At 31.7% G+C, this 22237-nt stretch overlaps 2 protein-coding genes across 2 annotated transcripts; one reads left to right on the top strand and one right to left on the bottom strand.

Annotated features, from left to right (window-relative positions):
• Positions 1 to 444: 444 nt before the first annotated feature.
• LOC114762355 (uncharacterized) lies at positions 445 to 2250 on the bottom strand. The gene is made up of 2 exons (XM_028951821.1): positions 1728 to 2250; positions 445 to 828 (listed from the first exon to the last, which is right to left on the bottom strand). Exons 1-2 carry the CDS (start codon positions 2185 to 2187, stop codon positions 770 to 772), a joined length of 519 nt encoding a protein of 172 aa, XP_028807654.1. The 5' UTR covers positions 2188 to 2250; the 3' UTR covers positions 445 to 769.
• An 11767-nt stretch (positions 2251 to 14017) lies between these two features.
• LOC114762359 (G-type lectin S-receptor-like serine/threonine-protein kinase At4g27290) lies at positions 14018 to 17597 on the top strand. The gene is made up of 7 exons (XM_028951823.1): positions 14018 to 15296; positions 15387 to 15512; positions 15922 to 16076; positions 16171 to 16381; positions 16518 to 16755; positions 16841 to 16991; positions 17077 to 17597. Exons 1-7 carry the CDS (start codon positions 14018 to 14020, stop codon positions 17374 to 17376), a joined length of 2460 nt encoding a protein of 819 aa, XP_028807656.1. The 3' UTR covers positions 17377 to 17597.
• The last annotated feature ends 4640 nt before the right edge of the window (positions 17598 to 22237 follow it).

Below are 22237 nucleotides of genomic sequence, written 5' to 3'. Positions count from 1 at the left end.
CAAAAAAACAGTTAAAATTAGTTAGGACATTAATATGTAAAAGTAGAATGTTTTTTCCAACAATGCCCCTATTAATAGAGAGAGTATGAGAGAGAACATTAAATTATTAAAAGAAAGAGAAGTGGGAGGGAGAGAGAGTATGAGTTGGAGAAAAATAAATAGTGGTAAATAGGAAGTCAATACAAAAAATAGAGAACTTTTAATGTCTCTTATATATGGGAACATGCCATGAGTATCAAATGTCTCTTATAATAAGGAACGGAGAGAGTAATAATCAGCAGATTCCTAATATCACTCTTCTTCCATTTTCCCAAGCAGCCTTAATCATTGCTTAATTTAGTCTAAACATATATATAAATATATAACCCAGCTGGATTTTGATCCCTTGCTTTGGCACTTGTTATCTTCAAAGTTCCAACACATCAGACCAGAACAAGAACAAGGGAACAAGCAAAAGAAAAAAAGTTGGAAGATTTAGAAGTTATAAATTTGATGATTATGACAAAGCAGATTCAATTCCCAGGTTCTTCATCATCTTCCCCACCAATTCTTTTCTTTACAATCTCTCCCTCTCCCTCTCACCAAACAAACCTCTCTAACTCTAGAAAAGCCTACTCATATGACTATAATTGCAGAGCTAATTAAGATCATATAAAAACATTTATATATTTATATATAAATATGAACATGATGACAGAGAAAATACAATAATAAGGAAAGCCCTGTTGAAAACAGGGTGGCATCTCTCTGTTTTTTCTTTATTTGTTTTCTATCTCATAGCCTCGAATCCTCTCTCCTTCCTCACATGCTTCTTCAGTTTCAAACCACCTGCACAGCCCACAGAATCAGAATTAGCCTCAACCTCAAACATTACGACCACAAAGAAAAGGATCACTGAGAAAAAGGAGTGTGGCTTTTCTCTGATCTGACATGCCTCCGAGAAGTGCAGGCCAAAAGTTGAAGAACATGGCGAATGAAAGAAACAACCATATATATCAACCAATTAACTTAACCCTCTCTTATTTTGAACCCATCGTCCTTGAAAATTTTTAAACACCCCTCTTTCCACTAACAGTAAGTGTGAAAAATTCTAACAAGATCGCATCCAAATCAGATGTTTCAAGTACAAAAATTCTCTGACACGCACCAGTACCTGGAAAAAGATCATTGAAATGAAGAAACTGTGCTCCGTATGATTTTGCAGAATAATTATTGAAATCTGAAGATGAAAAAGTCCTACTGAATCTCTCTCCCTCTCCCCTACTCTCACACACACATTTTCTGTCATCCTGTTTTGTTAATATTTTTGAGAGTAGAACAGAAGAATTGGGTGGGAAAGCGATCCAGAGGGGTAGATATTATGAGCAAATGAACTATTATTGTTTGTATGCAATTTTGTTTCAGAAACAGAATCATGAATTTACTGAAGCACTCAGACATCAGAACAGGCCATAACGCCCTTCAAAAAGTTGTTTCGTACACACAAAACAACACAAAATAATCATCAAAATACAAAGCGCCACGTGATGTGTCCCCAAACTCAGAAAAGCAAATAAAGATAAATGAACCAAACAGACAAGCAAAACAGAAAAAACAAAACAAGAAGAAAGATCAAAAAAGCAAAGCAAGCTCAATTACATCAAGAAACAGATCTCACTTCATCACAAGAATTAAAAACCGATCCGGAGAATTAGAAGGAGCTAGCTAGCTGGTTTGATCCGAATTACCTTGGGGCTTGCAGTGAGGCGGATCTTCGAAGAGTGAGAGAGAGAGCTGCTTGTGAGCGACCCCAATGTCGAACAGTATCAACCCAGATGTGGGGTCATCGACGATGATATCCTTGACGGGAAGCCATAGAAATAGCTCTTCCTGAGACAGGCCTTCGACTCCGATGAGACTACCATACGTGAGATTAGCTCTCACGACGCTGTCAAAGAATACTCTGTTCTCGTATTTCGTCAAGCAAGGCCCGTCGAGAAAAACCTCCAATAAGCCGTTTTCCGACAACTTGTAGGATTTGACATCATCGGGCAAGAGTCCGGCCGGCAAGCCTTTTGAGCGAAGCAGGTCATGAATGGAGGAGGAGGAGGAGGAGGAGGAGAGAGAGAGTGGGGAAGAGAGAGAGGGGACAGGGAGAAGAAGGAAGAGTGAGAGGAGGAGGAGGAGGATGGTGTTAAAGAAGGCCATGGTTTCTTACACCAAAAAGAGAGAGGCACATGTGGAGGATCAAGGAGGAGGGTTTAAGGGAAGTTTCTTTTGCGCTGTGAGAGAAGCCGGAAAATAGAAAAGACTATTTTAAGAATAGGTTATACAGTCCTGAATTTACCATACTGCCCTTGAGTTGGTGACCTTTTGTCTATTTATACAGCTCCAAACAGAATTATTTTGGTGCTTAAAAAAGTTATTTTTATATTGATGATTTTCTATATTTAATTATCAATTATTTTAATAAAAATATAAATTTTATTTAAAAAATTGAAAATAAGGTTATGCTAACTTAACTTGCAGGCATGCAACCATATGGAATATTTATTGGGTGAGTTTGTCACCTTATGTGTTCTTTCCTACTCAATTGGGATTAGTTAAAATCTAATATGATTAACGAATAAAAATGATTTGATAAAAACAATTTTTTTAAAAATACTTATTCATACAATATTGAATTATAAAAATAATGTACCTAATTATTGAAATCATACACTTCTACATGTTTACTTAAAGTGTTTGACAATTTAAAAATAAGAGAAAATGATATTCAAAGTTACATAAAGTAACTAAAATTTTCGAACGTTGTAGAAATTAATTACTATCCACGCTAGCCAAGGCCACTATTCATATCTTAAATTAAAATCTTATTTTCTAGATATTTTCATTTATACATGGTAACAAGTTTAAAACAACCTTTATATAGAACACAGGAGCACACACACATGTACATATACATTGTACTTTGAAAGTAATTAATTTTGTTTTAAGGAATAATAAATTAATTCTGTAGTTTTATAAGGAAATGCAATTTTGTGCTTTTCCATAAAAATGTCTTTTTTCTTTGCCAGCTCCATGAAAAAAAAAATGGTGGGTCTTTGATGTTTGTTGGTTTGCGTTTATGGTTATTATTAACGTAGTTGTTGGTTCCTTGCTTGATGTGTGTTTTAATTTATCTACTTGAAAGTTCCAAGCTTGGTTTACACTAAACTAATTACAATGTCTGTGCTAATTAAGTTCCCTTCTCCTAAAGTAAAAGCAAAATGATTCTACGTATAATATCTTCTTATGAATTTAATTAATTACCATTAACTTGTATATTCCACATCAAAATAACTTCGAAATTAATCTAGGTTTGTAATGTAATTGAGTTCGAACAGTGGAAGAAGTCTGTTAATACTAAGTGGTTACCGACTAATTAAAAGCTAGCTTAAATCTTAGAAAAAATGACAAAAAAGAAGCTAAAACTTACCAAATGTCAAGTAATGAATGTTAACAAAAATTTGTTATTATTTGCAGATTCAGTATTGTTAATATTAAATAAAGTGTTGTTATCAAACATAATTTGGGATTTAGTAATTTTCAGTTTTTTTTTTGTCATCTTTTCTAAATCTTATGCTATGTTTATTAATTTCCCTGGATTAATATCACAGAATAAATTGCTTTAACTTAAAGAAATATATTATAAGGATGTGCACAAACAGATCCAATTTATCATTATTATTCTAATGCCAGCCAGTCCAATCATTATTTTACTAATTTATTAAAAAGTTCAACAAAAATATATACAAATTCATATTATTGTTTAAATTGTTCTGAAGAGTTCGATTTACAAATTTTATATTTATTCCTTAGTTCATCGTATTTTAAAAAAAATAGAAGGCATAATTAAACTAATCTTCTAACTATGAATCGAGACAAATTAATAAAGGATCAGTTTTTTTTAAAAAAGCAATAAAATTTAGATTATGAATATAATTTTTTAAAAATATATGCATTTCATTCTTATCTCTTTTAATATATATATACACACACACACAAATGTAAGTATCCAGCCACAAAAAAGGGAACTTAATTAATTGATATCACGGTCCAATACAGCAATGCCATAATGTGACATGTCTAGTAAAGAAATATAGTATAAAGTACAGTCAAAATCATAAAAATAAAAAAACAACAATAATTATGTGGAAATATTATATAGTATTTATTATGTTACAGGAAAATGTGGTCCAATGGGTAGGCGTATGGGGGCGGTGAGTGAGAGGGCACGATGGTAATTGGAAATCAGATATCATGGTGATGATGATCCCCAGGGCTAAAGTTGTAGCAATTAATTAGGAACACAATGATCATAAGATAATGTTTACAAAAGCAACACATAATAATGATCAATTAAAGGAGCTCAATTTAACCATGGTTAAGAAGAAAAGGGCCTTTTGGTCAACACAACAATATCCCAGTAAAAACACAAAGCAACAAGCAGGAAGAAGGGTGGGAGGATGGGCATAATGATTAAATAATAAATAAAGGATTGCCACAGTAATAAATATTACCTGCTGTTATTGTAAAACATTTTGCATGTTTGATCATGCAATATATTTTGTTTAAAATATTAATTTTTAACTTAATATTCGTAACTAATTATATAATTTTTTATTAATTAACCAAACTCTTCTAATTAATAATCTTTGTTGAGAGTAATTTGAATCAACATGAGATTGTGGGTTTGATTTTTGCAGGTAGTTCGCGCGCACCACCAAAAAAACTGCATTATGATAAAATCTAAATTATCTAAATTTATTTTAGATAGTTTTAAGTTTACAATTCTAAAGTAGAAATTTTTAAAGATGGTTGAAAAAAGTTGTTTTTGTTTTGAACTCCATATCGCAAAAAAATTACATAACCTAAACTTTACTCTCTAATCTCTATTGTCAAATACTCTTCTAATTCTAAATATAGAAACTAATTAATTAATTTGTATGAATAATAAAAATTAATTAATTTAGTTAATTATTATAATTAGACATAAAATTACATTAAAAAAAAGATAGATAAATATAAAAATAAAGTGGATCCATGTAAACAAAAATGAGATATTGTACTTACACCTAAAATAAAACTTGACGGTTAGGATCCGAGGGAGATAAGCCTCATGTCGATTGACGGACACATATCAATAAGCAGTTGAGCACCATGAATAAAAGTAGCTGGGGTCCAAAAATACGCGTGAGAAAATAGTAAGTCATAATTAATTTAGTAGCTTTAAGTTCTTTTCAAGAATATTTTAAAAAAGATATCATTTAATATTAATATTGTACTATCTCATATGCTTAATATGAAACTCAGTTGGTTAATTTGGAGCAGTTAAAAAATTAAATAAATTATTTTAAAGTATTTGTAAAAATAAAAAAATAGTTATTTGTAATTGTTATGTAAAACATCATGGTTGTGTTTGGTAGGAAGCATTGGAGGGATTGAGATTGAGATTGAAAAAATCTATTAAAAGAGCGTTTAATATAAGAGATTATTTGTTACATGGGATTAGTCAAAACCATATATATGGGATACGAGAATACCATAAGAAGAAGTGGCATTCTCTAATCCTACCTCTATGGGTTTGTCTAGTCCTATGCAACAAGCAATTAGTTATGCTAAATATTATTTTAATAATTTTTTTAATGGCAATCACAATCCATATCTCTCATTTTTAATACTTTTTACCAAACGGGACATATGGGATTTATGTCTTTTTTTTTAAAACACGCCTCTTCTAATAAAAGTTTTTTCCCAACCTTTTGATGAAAACATTAATGTGAAAGACATAATTTAGGGAAAAAAAAACTGCTCCCTCTCATCTTATTTATAAGCTTTAAATTTAAGAAGGAATATGATCCATTTTATAAGTTTCAATTTGAATTTATCTAATTTTTAATAAAAATTTTAATATTCCTAGTCCTTTTATAAGTTATACTTTGTACATGTCTAAAAGTTTTAGTTTACTTTTTTTATTTTTACACTTTAGCCAAGAATGATATTTTATTCTCTTCTTTTTTGAGCTGGAGAATCCTTAAAAAAAAACATTTGAATTTCAAAATTTCAGGTCAGTCTTATTTACTACACTTTAATAATAACTGATAATATTTGAAAAGTAAACGACAATATATTTTTATAGTCATTTCTAATTTAAAATTTTGAAATTTTAGAGGTATTCTTTTGAGAATTTTTTTTTTTCAACTCATTCTCTCTTATTCACATTCTCTAAATAATGCTATATTTTTAAAAATATACTATCTCTGGTTCTTAATATAAGACCTTGTTTGACTTTTATTTTGGTCCTAAATATAAGATCATAATCCACTTTATCTCTCATATTTATACATTTTTCTCAAGGTAGTCCTTCTAACAATAGTAGTTCTAGCCAATACATTTGATTAGCAATGATATTTTAGGAAAGACAATACCTATTTATTATAAATAACTAACTTAACTTCTTTTCTTAATCTCCTCAAATTAGTCAACTAGCTCTTATAATTAGAACAGAAAGTAGTATTTTTTATGTATTTATTGACCTTAACTAATTTTAGCTGTTTTTTTAATCTTATATATATTTCAGGTATTTATATCTTATAGAATGTAAGGGATTTTCTGGGGCCTGAAATATATACAAGATCGGAAGGGTATATTTTTTAATCTTTGAAAAAAGAAATGCAGTCGGAGATATTAAGGTTAATCAAGGCCGAAAAAGAAGAGATCAATGAAATGGCAGTGGGCGTCACGTCATGGTGCTCGTTGCGTTTGGCCCACGTGTAAATCATGCAGGAATTCAGGTCCCCCTTCATGGGACCATAAACCCATCACCTCTGTTTTTTTCTTTGTTTTTTTTTTTTTAAATACTAGCAAGATTTTATATTCAAGTTATAACAAGAAAAAAAAAGTCCTCTATGATTCAATTTGGTCGACTCGAATTAATTTAAACGTAATCTAATTTTTAGAAACCAGTTTTCATATTAAAGAAAAGATATTAATAAGAAAGCCAAGACTTTACATATATAACATTTTTATTTATTTTTCTAATATTTAAATCATCAAAACATGTATTTGGAAGGATGAATAGAAAAAAAAAAGAAACTAAATCCATTAAAAAGTGTGGATATATATTTTAAAAAAAAAATATCGCGGGGACATGAATGTGTGGATAGTATAAAGTATCATCAATATTATCTTCACCATCATTGTCAACATAGGTATATCCAAACCGGTGGCGTTGTGAAATTTAATGAAGAATTTATTATATAAAAAATATTTAGATATCCACACATAAAGAAGATTTGTCCTCATGTTTGAAAAAAAAGATTTTTTTTAACACATTTTCTTTCTCCAAATCATATCATCTTCCACAGTCCACATTTCATCCGATTCTACATGTATGAATTAGAAAATTGGTTTATATAAATTTATGAAATTATAGTAAAATATTTAATCCAAAAATGTGCGTTGGTTTAATTAAAATATTTTTTAATTATTTGTGTTGAAAACTATACCATTAAATTTTCCTCTAATATGTGTAATAAATATAAAGTTTTATATTTATAAAAAATATAGGTGTTGGTTTATCTTAAATTGTTTGTAACATCACTTATTTAATCATTACCTTTCGTTATAAACACTTTTGAACTTTTTTTAAAAAAAGAAATTAAAACAAAATCTAAATGATAGTGCCAGGTTTTTTTTTTCCCCCCCTCAAAGAATGGTAAAATATATGTGGATCCGGGAGAGGATTACTGGGCCCCAGGATAACATGGAGGGGAACTAGCTTGGATATAGGCCTAACGGGGGACATCTCTCCCACACTGCCTCATCTCCTATCCTAATCTTTTTATTGGGTTTGAACAAAATTGTTTTTTTAATATAAAAATCCATATTTTCCTATATTAGCATTGACTAGAAATAAAAGGAGAAAATTATGATAAAAAATTAATATAATGTCCTGTGAAAAAGACGATAAAACCCCTCTTCAGAGTAGCTCATAAATAGGGGGAATAATAACTAAGTAGAGGTTTAATTCTGGTTGGCACTTTGGGGACAATCAGAGCCAAAATCTCTGTGTCACAGTGATCTCCTAATGCCTTCATTATTAGGGCACACTAGTGCTTGGTGGGTAGGTGTCTTTATTCTATATATGACCTTTGTCTTAAGCATTAAAATGAATTCACTTTCTTCCATCCAAGATACAAGACCTCTTTAAAATCTAATTTATAAAAATTTTAAAAATTTAAACCAACCATTTGCAATTAATTAATGTGGTAAAGATTTGCGATGCTTTTCCTAAAATAACCGAACAATTAATTTACTATAAATAATCCTTTTCATTAACTAGGAAAAATGGACCATGACCAAATTGGAGTATTGAAAAGGGTACTAGATTTATATATAAATATAAATGAATTTATAAATAAGGTGGATTATTAAAGAATACATATTTTGACATATAATAATTTATGAATAAATTAACGTGTGTATATGGGTGTCATTAAATAAATTTAGTATTAATATAGAAATATAAAATGTAAAATATCTGAGGAGAAGTACTATTTTTAAGCTATAAACAATGCAACATTGAAATAATCAAGATATTGGGTTGGCATCATTATGATCTTGGCGTCACTAATGGGCTACTTCCAGCCCAGTTCGTGTTCCGCAGTATGTCATCAGATGCTCCAATTCCAAATAACACTGCACTCCTCACAACTGGTCTATTTTGGGCCAAAAACATTGTTTTCAGAAAAAATAATTGAGTATTCAAGAGAAGAGTCATTAAAAAACAAAATCAATGGTTTTTTTTTAACCTGAAAAAAATCAATGGTGTTTGAGGAGAGGGAATAGAACATGATATTCCTTGATTAAGGTTATGGATTATGAATGAAAAATATAATGTTGGGAGAGTCATCCCTATTTAAACCAACATTGTCGAATTATAACCTAACAATACTACCAATAAGAGTTGATACAGTTGGTAAGGACTCATTTTATAATCCACAAGATCATGAATTCAAATCCTGTTACTGATTTGAGGACTTTATTGGTGCGCAATTTTACATACTTCTGTAAGTACTCTTTGAATGTGAAGGTATGCTATAGCTCTAGTAAGTTCTTAATACCCAACTCACTTAAACTTGTATGTAACAAAAAAAACACCTAACAATACTACAATTTTCAATTTTTAATATAAGAGTTAGTTAACGATTAAACTTTATCTTAGATATAAAATTTCAATCTATGTTGTCATCCGAGTTTGTATTGCATATGTCAAGGGGTATTCATACAAGAGTAGTCATGATTAAAAAAGGATGTTTATAGGAAAAATGAACTCATATGTATTATAAATAACTAACTTAATTAATTTTCTTGATCTACTCAAAAAAGTTTTTAAAAATTTCATATTATTTTATCTAATGTAAAAGTAGAGTGCATGAAGACAATTTTGCCTCGAAGCACTGTCAAATTAATAGCTTTGTCTTTGAAAATTCCACCCAATAGTATCATGCATCACATTTCACAGGGAATTTTCAAAGGAAGAAAATGTATCATGTTCATGCACGGCGTTGAAGAGAAAAAAAGATGGTATTGGGCTCCACTTCCTTGATCTTCTCTGTACCACGTCTACAAACATCAAATCACTCTATGATTCTACTGCTACTGATTTCAAACTTGATTGCACTTTGCATTACAAGCAAAATAGTCAATTTTTTTTTGCAGGGCTTAAGTCATCATAATGTTTTATTGTCAACACCTAATTCTTTTTTAACTAAACCTAGAGGAACCCGACAATCAAATTATGAAGTATGGTTTCTCGTATTGCAAGCACATTTTGCATCAGGAACCATAAACTTATTTGTTTCTGGAAAAAAAAAAAGGGAACAAAAACTTGGGTGAATTGTCAGATTGGATCTCCCATTCCTATAATATGTGTAATAAATATAAAGTTTTATATTTATAAAAAAATATAGATGTTGGCTCATCTGAAATATGATAGGTAAATTGTCTGTAACATCACTTATTTACTGTCATTAGCTTTTGTTATAAACACTTTTGAACTTTTTCTAAAAAAAAAGGAAATTAAAACAATTTGGTGTCAATGGTGCGTGCACACACGTCATAAAAGGCAATGTTCATATGTCAATAATCTAAAGTTTTAAAGCGTATTAACCAAACCTACTTTGATTATATTAGAGAAGATTTTTCTTAATAACATGTTATCTCTTCCTATTGTGATTCATTAAATCTGTATACCACATTTTTATTAAATATAATATAGTTTTATACGAAACCTTATTATATGCAAAAAAACAGCAATTAACACAAAAGTCTGAATAGGGACTTGAAAGCAATATGAAAGGATTTATAAAAAGTGAATTTAGACAAAATCTAAAAGACAGTGCCAGTTTTTTTTTTTTTTTTTTTTAAAGAATGGTAAAATATATGTGGAATCCAGGAGAGGATCACTGGGTCCCAGGATAACATGGAGAGGAGCTGGCTTGGATACGGGCACAATGGGGACATCTCTCCCACACTACCTCATCTCCTATCCTAATCTTTTTACCTTGTTTGAATAAAATTGTTTTTCTTATATAAAAATACATATTTTTTAAAAAAATCACATTTTTCTATATTAGCATTGACTAGAAATAAAAGGAGAAAATTATAACAAAAAGTCAATATAAGAAAAAATGATAAAAAAACACTAAAAATTACTAAATGTCAATTCAGAAATGTGGACAAAAATTTGTTTTCATTTATAAATTTATTATTGTCAACACTAAATAAAGTATTATTATCAAATCTGATTTGAGATTTAGTAATTTTTATTTTATTTTTGTCATTTCCCCTTAATATAATGTCGTATGAAAAGGGATGGAATAATAACTAAGTAGAGGTTTAATTCTGGTTGGCGCTTTTTGGGGACAATAAGAGCCAAAATCTGTGTGTCACAGTGATCTCCTAATGCCTTCATTGTTAGGGCACGCTAGTGCTTAGTGGGTAGGTGTCTTTATTCTACATATGACCTATGTCTTAAATATTACACCTACTACGTTCAGTCGAAATAACGAGAAATCCACACTCTTATCTTAAGCATTAAAATTAAGTTTAATTGGTTTTTCAGAATAGTATTTTCTTCCATCCAAAATATAAGATTTTTTTAAAATCTAATTTTTCTAAACTTTAAAAATTTAAATCAATTATTTGCAATTAATTAATGTGTCAAAGATATTTGATGCTTTTCCTAAAATAACCGCATAAATTTACTATATATAATCCTTTTCATTGACCAGGGAAAATGGAGCATTGATTAAGGACCAAATTGGAGTATTGCAAAAGGTACTATATTTACATATAAATATAAGTAATTTATAAATAAGGTGGATTAGTAAAAATACTACGGGTGTATTAATATAGCAATATAAAATGTAAAATATCCAAGGAGAGGTACTATTTTTAAGCTACTTCCAGCCCAGTTCGTGTTCCACAATGTATCATCAGATACTCCAATTCCAAACTAGACTTCACTTCTCATAACTGGTCTATTCTGGGACAAAAGAAATAAAAATAAAAATTCTTTTCAGAAAAAATAATTGATTATTCAAGAGAAGAGTTTAAAAAACAAAATCAATGGTGTTTCAAGAGAGGGGATGGAACATGATACTATGGATTATGAATGAAAAACATAATGTTGGGAGAGTCATCCCTATTTAAACAAAAACCGTTGAATTATAACTTCACAACGCTACCAATAAAAGTCGGTGTAGTTGGCAAGGACTCAATTTATAACATACAAGGTCATGAGTTTAAATCTTGATGCTGATTTAAGGACTTTACTGGTAGGCGATTTTAAGTATTTCTGTAAGCACTTTGAATCTAGAGTTAGCCATAACCTTAGTAAGTTCTCAGAACCCAACTCACTTAAACTTGAATATAACAGAAAAACATTTAACAATAGTACAATCTCTAATTCTTAATAAAAGAGATAGTCAGAGATTGAATTTAATTCTAAATATAAGATCTCAATCGACTTCATCCTCTCAAATTTGTATTACACATGTTCAGGAGTATTCATCTTAGGGTAGTTATGATTAAAAAGGGTGCTTATAAGAAAAATCAACTCATATATGTTATAAATAATTAATTAAATTAAATTTTTTACCTACACAAATAAGTTTTTATATTAAGGACATATCACAACAACAACCGTGGGTAGAAAGATTTCATATTATCATATCTAATGCAAAAGTAGAGTGCATGAAGATAATTTTGTCTTGAGGCACTGTCAAATTCATAGCTTTGAAAATTCCACCCAATATTATCATGCATCACATTTCACAGGGAGTCGCTCAGAAACAGCTTCAAAAAAAGAAAATGTGTCATGTTCATGCACAACTTTGAAGAGAAAAAAGATGGGAATGGGCTCCACTTCCTTTCTAATCAATAATGATCTTCTCTGTACCATGTCTACAAACATCAAATCACACTATGATCCTACTGCTACTGATTTCAAACTTGATTACACTTTGCATTACAAGCAAAATAGTCAATTTTTTTTGGGGTGCTTGGGTCATCATAATGTTTTATTGTCAACACCTAATATTTTTTTTTAAAACTAAACATGGAGGAGCCCGACAATCAAATTATGAAGTATGGTTTCTCTTATTGCAAGCACATTTTTCATCAGGAACCATAAACTTACTTGTGTTCTGGAAAAAAATGAAAGAGGGAACAAAAACTTGGGCGAATTATCAGTTTTAATGGTAGATTGAACAAGAAAAGAAATAGTCACATATAGATAGAGGTGGGAAAGCGGGCTGGTGGTACGGATACGAGCCAGCCCAAGGTGGTGCGGGCCTAAAGCGATGCGGGCTGGCAGAGACCGCTTTAATATATTTTTTTAATAAAAAATATTATTATTGTATGGGTTGGGCTTAGTTTGAAATGTTAAAATTAGGCTTGGAATCTTGAATTTAGGTAGTGGGTTATAGTAAAATAATGTGAAGATTAATTTATAATTTAAGAAGATATTTTACAAAAAAATAACGCATATTCTTTTATAAATAATTAATTTAACCAGTTGTTTTATCCAAATTAATTAAGTAGATATTTTATGTATATATATAAGTACCACATGTTTATTTAATCTTATAAAGGCTTGTATAGTAACGCAACAAATCAATGAAAAATAAAAGATAGATGATGTTCTTTATATAACTACACACACAGTCACAAATATATAAAGTGCTTAATTAATTACATATGCAATTATATGAATAAGACAATGTTCAATTATTCATGTAGAATTTGAGGATCAAAATATTTTAATTATATTGTATAATACAATTGGGAATTACATGAAATTTTTTTTTAAAAAAAAAAAAGCGGGCCACCCTGTGGGCTAGCCCATGGTGGTGCGGGTTCAAAGCGGTGCAAGCTAGAGTAGCCCGCACCTTGGCAGGTTGGTAGGCCATTAAAATTTAATGTATTACCAGCTCTACAAACAGAGACTGAGAATTTAGCACCACCAATATTATGATCTGATGACTTGGCCGCCAATAACTATTCTGCACAGTCTTGGCCATAAAGACTTGGATGATACGCCAAAAACTTCAAGTGACTATTAGAAAAGATTAAATGAAATCAATGACCTTAAGTTAGTAAAGTTAATAGTAAATGACTGCAAGCACTTCACACTTTGTTTTAAAACCTTTTTCATTCTAACATCACCAAATCACACATGGGATTCTACTGCTACTGATGTACAAGTTAACTAGACTTTGCATAGGAAGCAAACCGGTCAGTTCATATTATGAAAAGTTCCCATGTTTTAAGTGCTATTGTCAAGACCTAACTTTGACTTAGCCAAGTTAGTAACAGAACAAGAATCAAACTATGGCGTCTATATTTCAACTCACTCTCTGCATTTGGAGACACTGAAGCTTTCTATATTTGTACCAAAACATCACAGTAACGTGAAGGATAGAATTCTATGAGCATCCTTTCTTTCATATGCATCTTTACTTACATACTAAGCCCTTCTCTAAGAGTTTCCCTCGCAGCTGATTCCATTGCTGCATCTCAAAGCATCCCAGATGGCATGACCTTAGTTTCCCAAGGAGGAACCTTTGAACTGGGATTCTTCAGTCCTGGAAGCTTTAGCAAACGTTATTTGGGAATGTGGTACAAGAAGATCCCAGTTAGAACCATTGTGTGGGTGGCAAACCGCCAAACCTCAATCAATGGAACTTCCGGAATCCTAATGTTAAACAGTACAGGCAGTCTAGTCCTCAGCCAAAATGGCACCGTCGTTTGGTGTACAACCCCTCAAAGACAAGCAAGAAAACCAGTGGCTCAGCTTCTTGATTCTGGCAATCTTGTGGTGAAAGACGAGGAAGATGCAAATCCAGAAGCCTATTTGTGGCAAAGCTTTGATTACCCATCTGATACAATGTTGCCAGGTATGAAGATAGGGTGGGACCTCAGAAATGGTCTGAATAGGCGTCTCACAGCATGGAAGAGCCCAGAAGATCCATCTTCAGGAGATTTTTCTTGGGGCATAGAGATCTATAACTATCCTGAATCAGTTATGAACAAGGGACAAAAGAAGTATTACAGACCAGGACCTTGGAATGGCTTGTATCAAAGTGGTACACCAGAACTAAAGCCTAACTCTTTGTTTGATTACAACTTTGTCTTTGATCAGAATGAGGCCTACTACACTTATACTCTCAGAACTAACTCTTTAGTTTCAATATTAGTTATGAACCAAACCAGTTATGTTCGTTATCGTTATGTCTGGGTGGAAACAGATCAAAAGTGGAGGATTTATGCATCACGTCCAGGGGATTACTGTGACGCCTATGGCCTATGTGGAGCCAATGGGCATTGTATCATTACTGATTCTCCAGTTTGTCAATGTTTAAAAGGGTTCAGGCCTAAGTCACCAGAAATGTGGAACTCAATGGACTGGTCTCAAGGCTGTGTTCACAAAAGACCATTAAGCTGCAAATTCAAGCAAAAGGATGGGTTTCTAAAAGTGAGCGGCTTGAAACTTCCAGATACTACCCACACTTGGTTAAATCAGACTATTGGCTTAGAAGAATGCAGAACTAAGTGCTTAAATAACTGTTCTTGCATGGCATTTGCAAATTCAGATATTAGAGGGAAAGGAAGGGGATGTGCCTTATGGTTTGGAGATCTAATTGATATTAGACATATGGCAGATGGTGGGCAGGATCTATATATTCGAATGAATTCTTCAGAATTAGGTAAGCAGTACACCAAGTATTTATTTTCTTTTTGAAACATTCAATACCTTCACTGTGTATTAATCTCAGCTTTTTGTTTGATTCAATTAGCTGAAGACGCAGAGCAAGGGCATAAGAAGTTAACAAAGAAAACTATTGCCATCATTGCCATTGCAACTTCGGTGATGCTTTTACTTGGGTGCAGTTGCATCCTCAGAGTCTACAAAAACTATAATGGTAAAGGGATCACCACAAAGTTTTTGGAAAATGTTTAGTTTCATGTCTTTATGCTTTTGCTATCAGATTCTTCTGCTCGAGTATTACATGTAAATATTTTTATGTCAGTACAAAACCATTGCTTCTTCAAAAGTAATTTCCCCCATCGGAATCGTACCCAAGCATGTGATAGTAAAAACCCAAGGAATTATGTACTTTCCCCCCGTTGTTTTATGTTTCTTTACAGAAATTTGACTATTATGAAGTAACTCCCCTGCATACCAATATATATGTGTTTGAAATCTATCTTTGTACACAATATGGTTCGGCTTTTTTTTTTTTTGTAATGTGTATATTTTGACCATGACAATAAGTATTACTTGACTACTTATGCTTGAAACCAAGCTAAAAGCTTTTTCTATTTTGTCAGACAAAGTTAAAAGTGTAGATCAAGATCAGAACAATGGAAAACACTCTGAAGATTTGGATCTCCCATTGCTTGACTTATCAACTATTGTCATTGCCACTGGTAACTTCTCCATTAACAACAAAATAGGAGAAGGTGGTTTTGGACCTGTGTATTGGGTAAAATTTAGTGTTTCACTATAAGAATTGTAAAAATGAAGTCGTATTAATACTGAAAAGATGATCTTAGCATATTACAAATTTGGATGTGCAGGGAAAATTGGTAAATGGGCAAGAAATTGCTGTGAAGAGGCTTTCAAAAAGTTCAGGACAAGGAATAACTGAATTTAAGAATGAAGTAAAACTGGTTGCAGAACTCCAACACCGGAATCTTGTAAAGCTTCTAGGATGTTGCATTCAGGGAGAGGAAAATATGCTAGTTTATGAATACATGTCTAATAGCAGCCTAGACTCCTTCATTTTTGGTACGGAATTGTTATACTAAGAACAAATGGTTCTGGATATGGTACTTTAATGATTTTGGTGCACTTAAAAGCTTAGGATCCTTGAAGTTTGAAAAACTTGCAAACTTAGATAATTCATTCATGCCAAATGAAACAGATGATACGAAAGGTGTGGTTCTAGATTGGTCTAAACGCTACCACATTATTTGTGGTATTGCTCGAGGACTTTTATATCTTCATCAAGATTCCAGACTGAGAATCATTCATAGGGATCTCAAGGCAAGTAACGTGTTACTTGATGACGCGCTGAACCCAAAGATATCTGATTTTGGATTGGCAAGAACTTGTGGGGGAGACCAAATTGAAGGAAGCACAAACAGAGTAGTAGGGACTTAGTAAGTGTCTTACTTGCAATTAAGCTCCATATTCTTCATTACGGTATCCTTGTTCACAGTATTTTGTTTCCCTTGTGTCTTACAGTGGCTACATGGCACCTGAATATGCCATTGATGGGGTATTTTCAATAAAATCCGATGTCTTCAGCTTTGGCATTTTGCTACTGGAGATCATATCTGGCAAGAGAAATAGAGGGTTTTATGATGCAAACCACAGCCAAAACCTTATTGGTCAAGTAATAACTTGAGATACGCTTGGTTATACTTGTCTTATATATTTTTAGCCATATTAAATCTGACACTAGTTTGCCCGTGTTCTAGGCATGGAGAAAATGGAAAGAAGGTAAGGCTTTGGAACTGATTGACAAGAACGTTGAAAACTCATGCATTGCATCAGAAGTCCTACGTTGTATCCACATCAGCCTATTATGTGTTGGCGAACATCCAGAGGATAGGCCTAGCATGTCCTCAGTGGTTCTAATGCTGGGAAGTGAAATGGATTTGCCTAATCCTAGGCAACCAGGTTTCTATTTGAACAAGTTCTCAGTGGAATCAAATTCTTCCCAACCAGAATTTGGTACATCGAATGAGATGACAATTACTCAATTAATAGCCCGATGAAAATCAAAGTATTCAAGATTCACATGTATATCATTGAACCATTCCTAGTATTTTGTAATTATTCCAGAACAACCAATGCATCACACAGGTATATGTCTAGTTAAAGACGCAACGTGCGAAGCCATGCAATTCTAATACATTAACAGTACACAAGTACCTTACATGGTAAGAATTTCCTATGTAGGTATATATTACTTTGTTTTGATCAGCAAGTATTATATGGAAGACGATTGATGTCTGGATTTGTTGGTACGAGAGGTTAAACTGAACTTATCTGAAATGAAGTTCATGATATGTGAAAAGTTGACAGTATTATATGACTAGCTTCATAGCCAGCTTATGACTTTAGTACTCATTGATTAGACTGCATCATCATCAAAATTTGCAAACTTGGGCAATCTTAGGCCTGTCAATTTTTTTTTTTTTTTTCCAGGGAAGCAAACGTTTCTTCTTCTTCTTCTTCTTCTGTTTTTTTTTTAAAAAAACTTGTACGTAAATATCAGAGACTCGAACATGCTGTGGTGACCCTCGGAATTTCATGGTTTTAGGAATTATGGCATGAATCTTAAAGGGGATGATGAATTATTTGGAAGAATTCTTGAACTGATCCATGAACATTTGAAATGATTTATGAAAGATCTGGAGATGCTTTTTGTTTTTTTTTGGGCATAGGTTCAGTTTTAGGAGTTCTCTCTCCTGATGTTCTCTTATTTTCCTCTCTTTTTCGCCCTATCCAAATAAACTTGTTCCCGCCAAACCAGCGTATGCATATACTCCATAGTAGTAGCTTCTAACGTCGGGCGTTGACCTTTAAATAAGACCATTAATAAATAATAATAATAATAATAATAATAATATTCGCCGGGGCTCTTCTTTCTTACTGCCAAAATATTTGCAGATATTAAAATAAGCCCCATGTGCAACTAATTCAAAAGCCCAGCCCACTAATTATTGATACAGACATTCTCTAATCTTTCTGTGTAAAAGGGACTTAAAATTTTAAATATTGAAGTCATAAAAAATTTTATAATAATTTCACAATTAATTTTTTACCTGACATGTATGTAAAAAAACGTTTAAAATCAATTCATGTTTTATGAATTTTTTTTAAAAGAATAGAGAAGATACAACAACAAAAATATAAAATAATGCATAGGGGGCCATTGGGCTTGACAACACCCAAGCCCAGTGTCCATCTCGATTCTTTCCGCCGATTTTCTTTATTTAGCCCAGCCCAGCACGGCGAGAATTATCTTCCTGTAAATCCATATCCATGGGGGAGTGTTGCCGTTGAATGGCTGCCGGAGTGTTGCCGTTGAAGGAGGAGGAAGGACGACGGGCCGGCGACGGAAGATGAAGAAGGTTGCTAGGGACAAAATGGGGGTGAGAATATTTTCTAATGGAAAATCATGTTTTCCATAAGTTTAGGTTAGGAAATAAATTTCCATAGTTTTGGTTAAAAGAAAAGGTTCTCAAGAAATTATTTTCATGCCAACCAAACAATTGGAAATGGAGTTTCCATTTCCATTTCCATGGAAAATGTTGATTTTCCTAGTGAACCAAACTAGAGTTAAGGGTATATTACTGGAAAAAAAAATTGGCATCTACTTCCATATCTAAAATTTCTAATTAAATTAACATATTTTTCATGATATTGGGAAAAAAAGAAGTACTAGTACTTGTTTTCTTATAAATAGAAATCGAGAAAGAAGTATTGCTTGCTACCTTTTGTGAGCTACAAAGTTAATTTCTACTCATTATGTGATTGTTAAGCGGCTAATACGTAAATGATTTTTGAAGTGTTTATTAAGTTATAATACCTACTCCTATCTAGATGCATTGAAAAACATCACATTAGTTTAAGGGACTTAACTATGTTATAATTGCGTGGTCAAACCACAAAGTGACGTCTGATAAATATAATAATCTGAGCTCAATCATTTATATATATATATAAATATATTAGATTTTGGCAATTTATGAGGTGAATGATTAGGCTATAAACTATGTATCAACCTAATCAATCAGAAGAAATGGAAGTTTTTAGAACGTAAGATTATATATATTATGCCATGTAAGCTTGTGGAAAATCTTTAACAAAAAACTTGTCGTTAGCACAAAAATAATAATCGAATAATATTGCAGGTCAAGTTCCAACTAATTCCCCTTCTTCAATTCCAATATAATTAATATTTTTCATACAACAATCTTCTTTTTTTGAGACAAAAAATGTTTAGGTGAGTTATATTCCATAAGTTTATTGAGGTCAGAACATAGCTCCAGATTTAGAGAATGCTTATAGAGATACTTACATATTGTCTACCAACAAAATTTTTATATCGATAATGGGATTGAAACTTATAACATTATGGTTATGTTTGGTACAGAGTATTAAAAATGAGGGATAAGAATTAGAATTGGGGTTGAAAACATATCTTAAAAGGATGCTTCACATAAGTGATTTCTTATCACATGGGATTAGGCAATCCCATATATATGGGATTGAAGAATACGACCTTCCCTTGTGGTATTTCCCAATCCCACATACACGGGTTTGTCTAATCCCAAGTATTATATAATTACTCATATTAAACACCTTTTTAATATACTTTTACTTTTTCAATCACAATTCTTATCCCTCATTTTTAATGCTTCGTACCAAACGGGATCTATAGGTTATAAGCCAAGTTCTTACTAATTCAGTCAGACTCTTGTAGGCTAGGAGAACAAGCTTTTTTTCTTTTTTTCCTAAAGTATAGGCATCCTTCTATTAAAACAATCTTATTCAAACCACTGTCAAGTACTAAATGTAGATATTTCTTTTAATAAAAATTTAAATATTGATTTATCATGTTACGAGAGACTAATTCTTTTTACTAAATTCAACTCCAATTGGTGCAAGAACAATCTTTGAATCACACAACAAAATCTATGTTTTAAGATTCGTCGGTTGGCTCGCGTAGGGGTGTGGGTGCAGCCCACCAAATTGGTGATGTGGCCAACTCACCAAACTATGGGCTGCCCCTCTTTTTTCTTATGTTTTTGTAAACAATTTTTATTTCGATTTCATGTTTACTTTCTTCTGTTTTTTTAATTGATAGAGTGACCAATAGGGATTGGGTCTAGTAAAAAGAACAAACCTCTCACAACATGATGAATTAAGATTTAAATCCCCGTATTTAGTGCCCGACAGTGCCTCGAATAGAATTGCTTCCAATAGGAGGATACATATGCTTTAGCAAAAAAAAAATTGATAGAGTGAATATACAAAATAAATTATATATCTATATTCGTAATTTTTTAGGCTATTTTTATGATATAGTTTTCATGAAAGTATAAAAATAATTTGAATTTAGTTCAACAAAATTTGTAATTTATATTCGGCAAAATGCTAATTTGTTTTGAGACGAAAATTTAAACTCCGATTGCTTGACCCATTGTGTATATGAAACTATGTCATTTTATACCACTCATTATTAATTTTATGCTTTGAACCAGCATTCATACTCATACAATATATCAATATATATCATAAAATTCTCATAAAGGGGAAGCATATGAAAGAGCAAGTAAATTGGCCTATCATAATTAGAATAATTTCTTTAAAATAGATACATGAGCTTATGACTTGCAAATGATGCACCATGCTGTACACTTGAATAATGGATAGCTAAATATTATAAAATGAGGAGATTCTTATTGATTATGATTAAGACGGATTTTAATTTACTCATATTTTCAGGACTAAGTAAGAACTTTTTTATTAAAAAAGGTTAACTTATGTAATTCTACTTCTACGAGTGTGAACCCACTAACAAATTATAATTACTAATAAAATAAACTTTTACAAAATTAAGATAAACAAATAAAGGACGTTATCTAAGACAAATCATATACATCATGATCTCATCATTATTCGTAAGTTATTAACTTTCCACAAAAATCACACAATAATAACTGATTCTTTAAGGGTTTTTTTTTTTTTTTGCAGTGAAAGGTGTGGGAAAATACGAGGCTACTAGAGAATGAAGAATGATGCTCTTGTTTCTTAAAATTTCATGTGGTTTAGCACAAACCAATGATGAACCCAGGCCAGAGATCAAATTAAAGTCCTGAATAGTTGTTAATGAACACTAATAACATAATTATAACTAATAAAGCATGTGTAAAAGATGGTTCCGGTTGGTGCTTGACAATCGATCGAAAGGCTTATAATTTATATGTGTGTCTGTCTCATTTGACCAAACATTGTTCACAAAATTTAATTCAGATTGCTTCATCTTAAGCATGAAATTAAAGTATCCTTCAATTATTTGATATATTTCTTTCTGTCTTGTCCTCTTTGAAGACGTAACTGCTAGCGTGAAGTAGAGGTTTATTTTTTTGGCATTTTTCAGTCATCTTGAAGACTTAATGACAGCGAAATTTATTATTTATTATCTGAGGGATTGATGTAAACTTATCAACAGGAAGCTTATAAAGATCAAATTTTTTGAACCGAATATGTCAATATAATAATCCTACTACGCACAGATCAGAGTGGTTGAACTCTGCAGAAAAAAACATGTTTTTAACAGTAAACAGAAATTGAAGAAGAAGACTTTTTCCTTTGGGGGGGGGGGACGTCAGATTGAAACTTGAAAGCAGAAATCTTTGTCACTCACTGATTGCTTCATTTTAATAAACACATGCTGTTATATATACATATATATATTTATATTCATATTCTTATATATTCTCTGTACTAATTTGACTGATGAAGAGCTTTGAAAACACATATTAATTAATTAACATGCCCATTTTCTTGAACATTATTTCAGATAAAAGAGAAGTTGTTTACTTTTATCATATGTGGATGGAT

This window comes from Neltuma alba, unplaced genomic scaffold (assembly GCF_004799145.2).
Source record: "Neltuma alba isolate B1F8T4 unplaced genomic scaffold, ASM479914v2 tig00011213_pilon, whole genome shotgun sequence".
Classification (NCBI taxonomy): Eukaryota; Viridiplantae; Streptophyta; class Magnoliopsida; order Fabales; family Fabaceae; genus Neltuma; species Neltuma alba.
The sequence above is the reverse complement of the archived record's forward strand: the minus strand, read 5'-3'. Positions and strand labels throughout refer to the sequence as shown.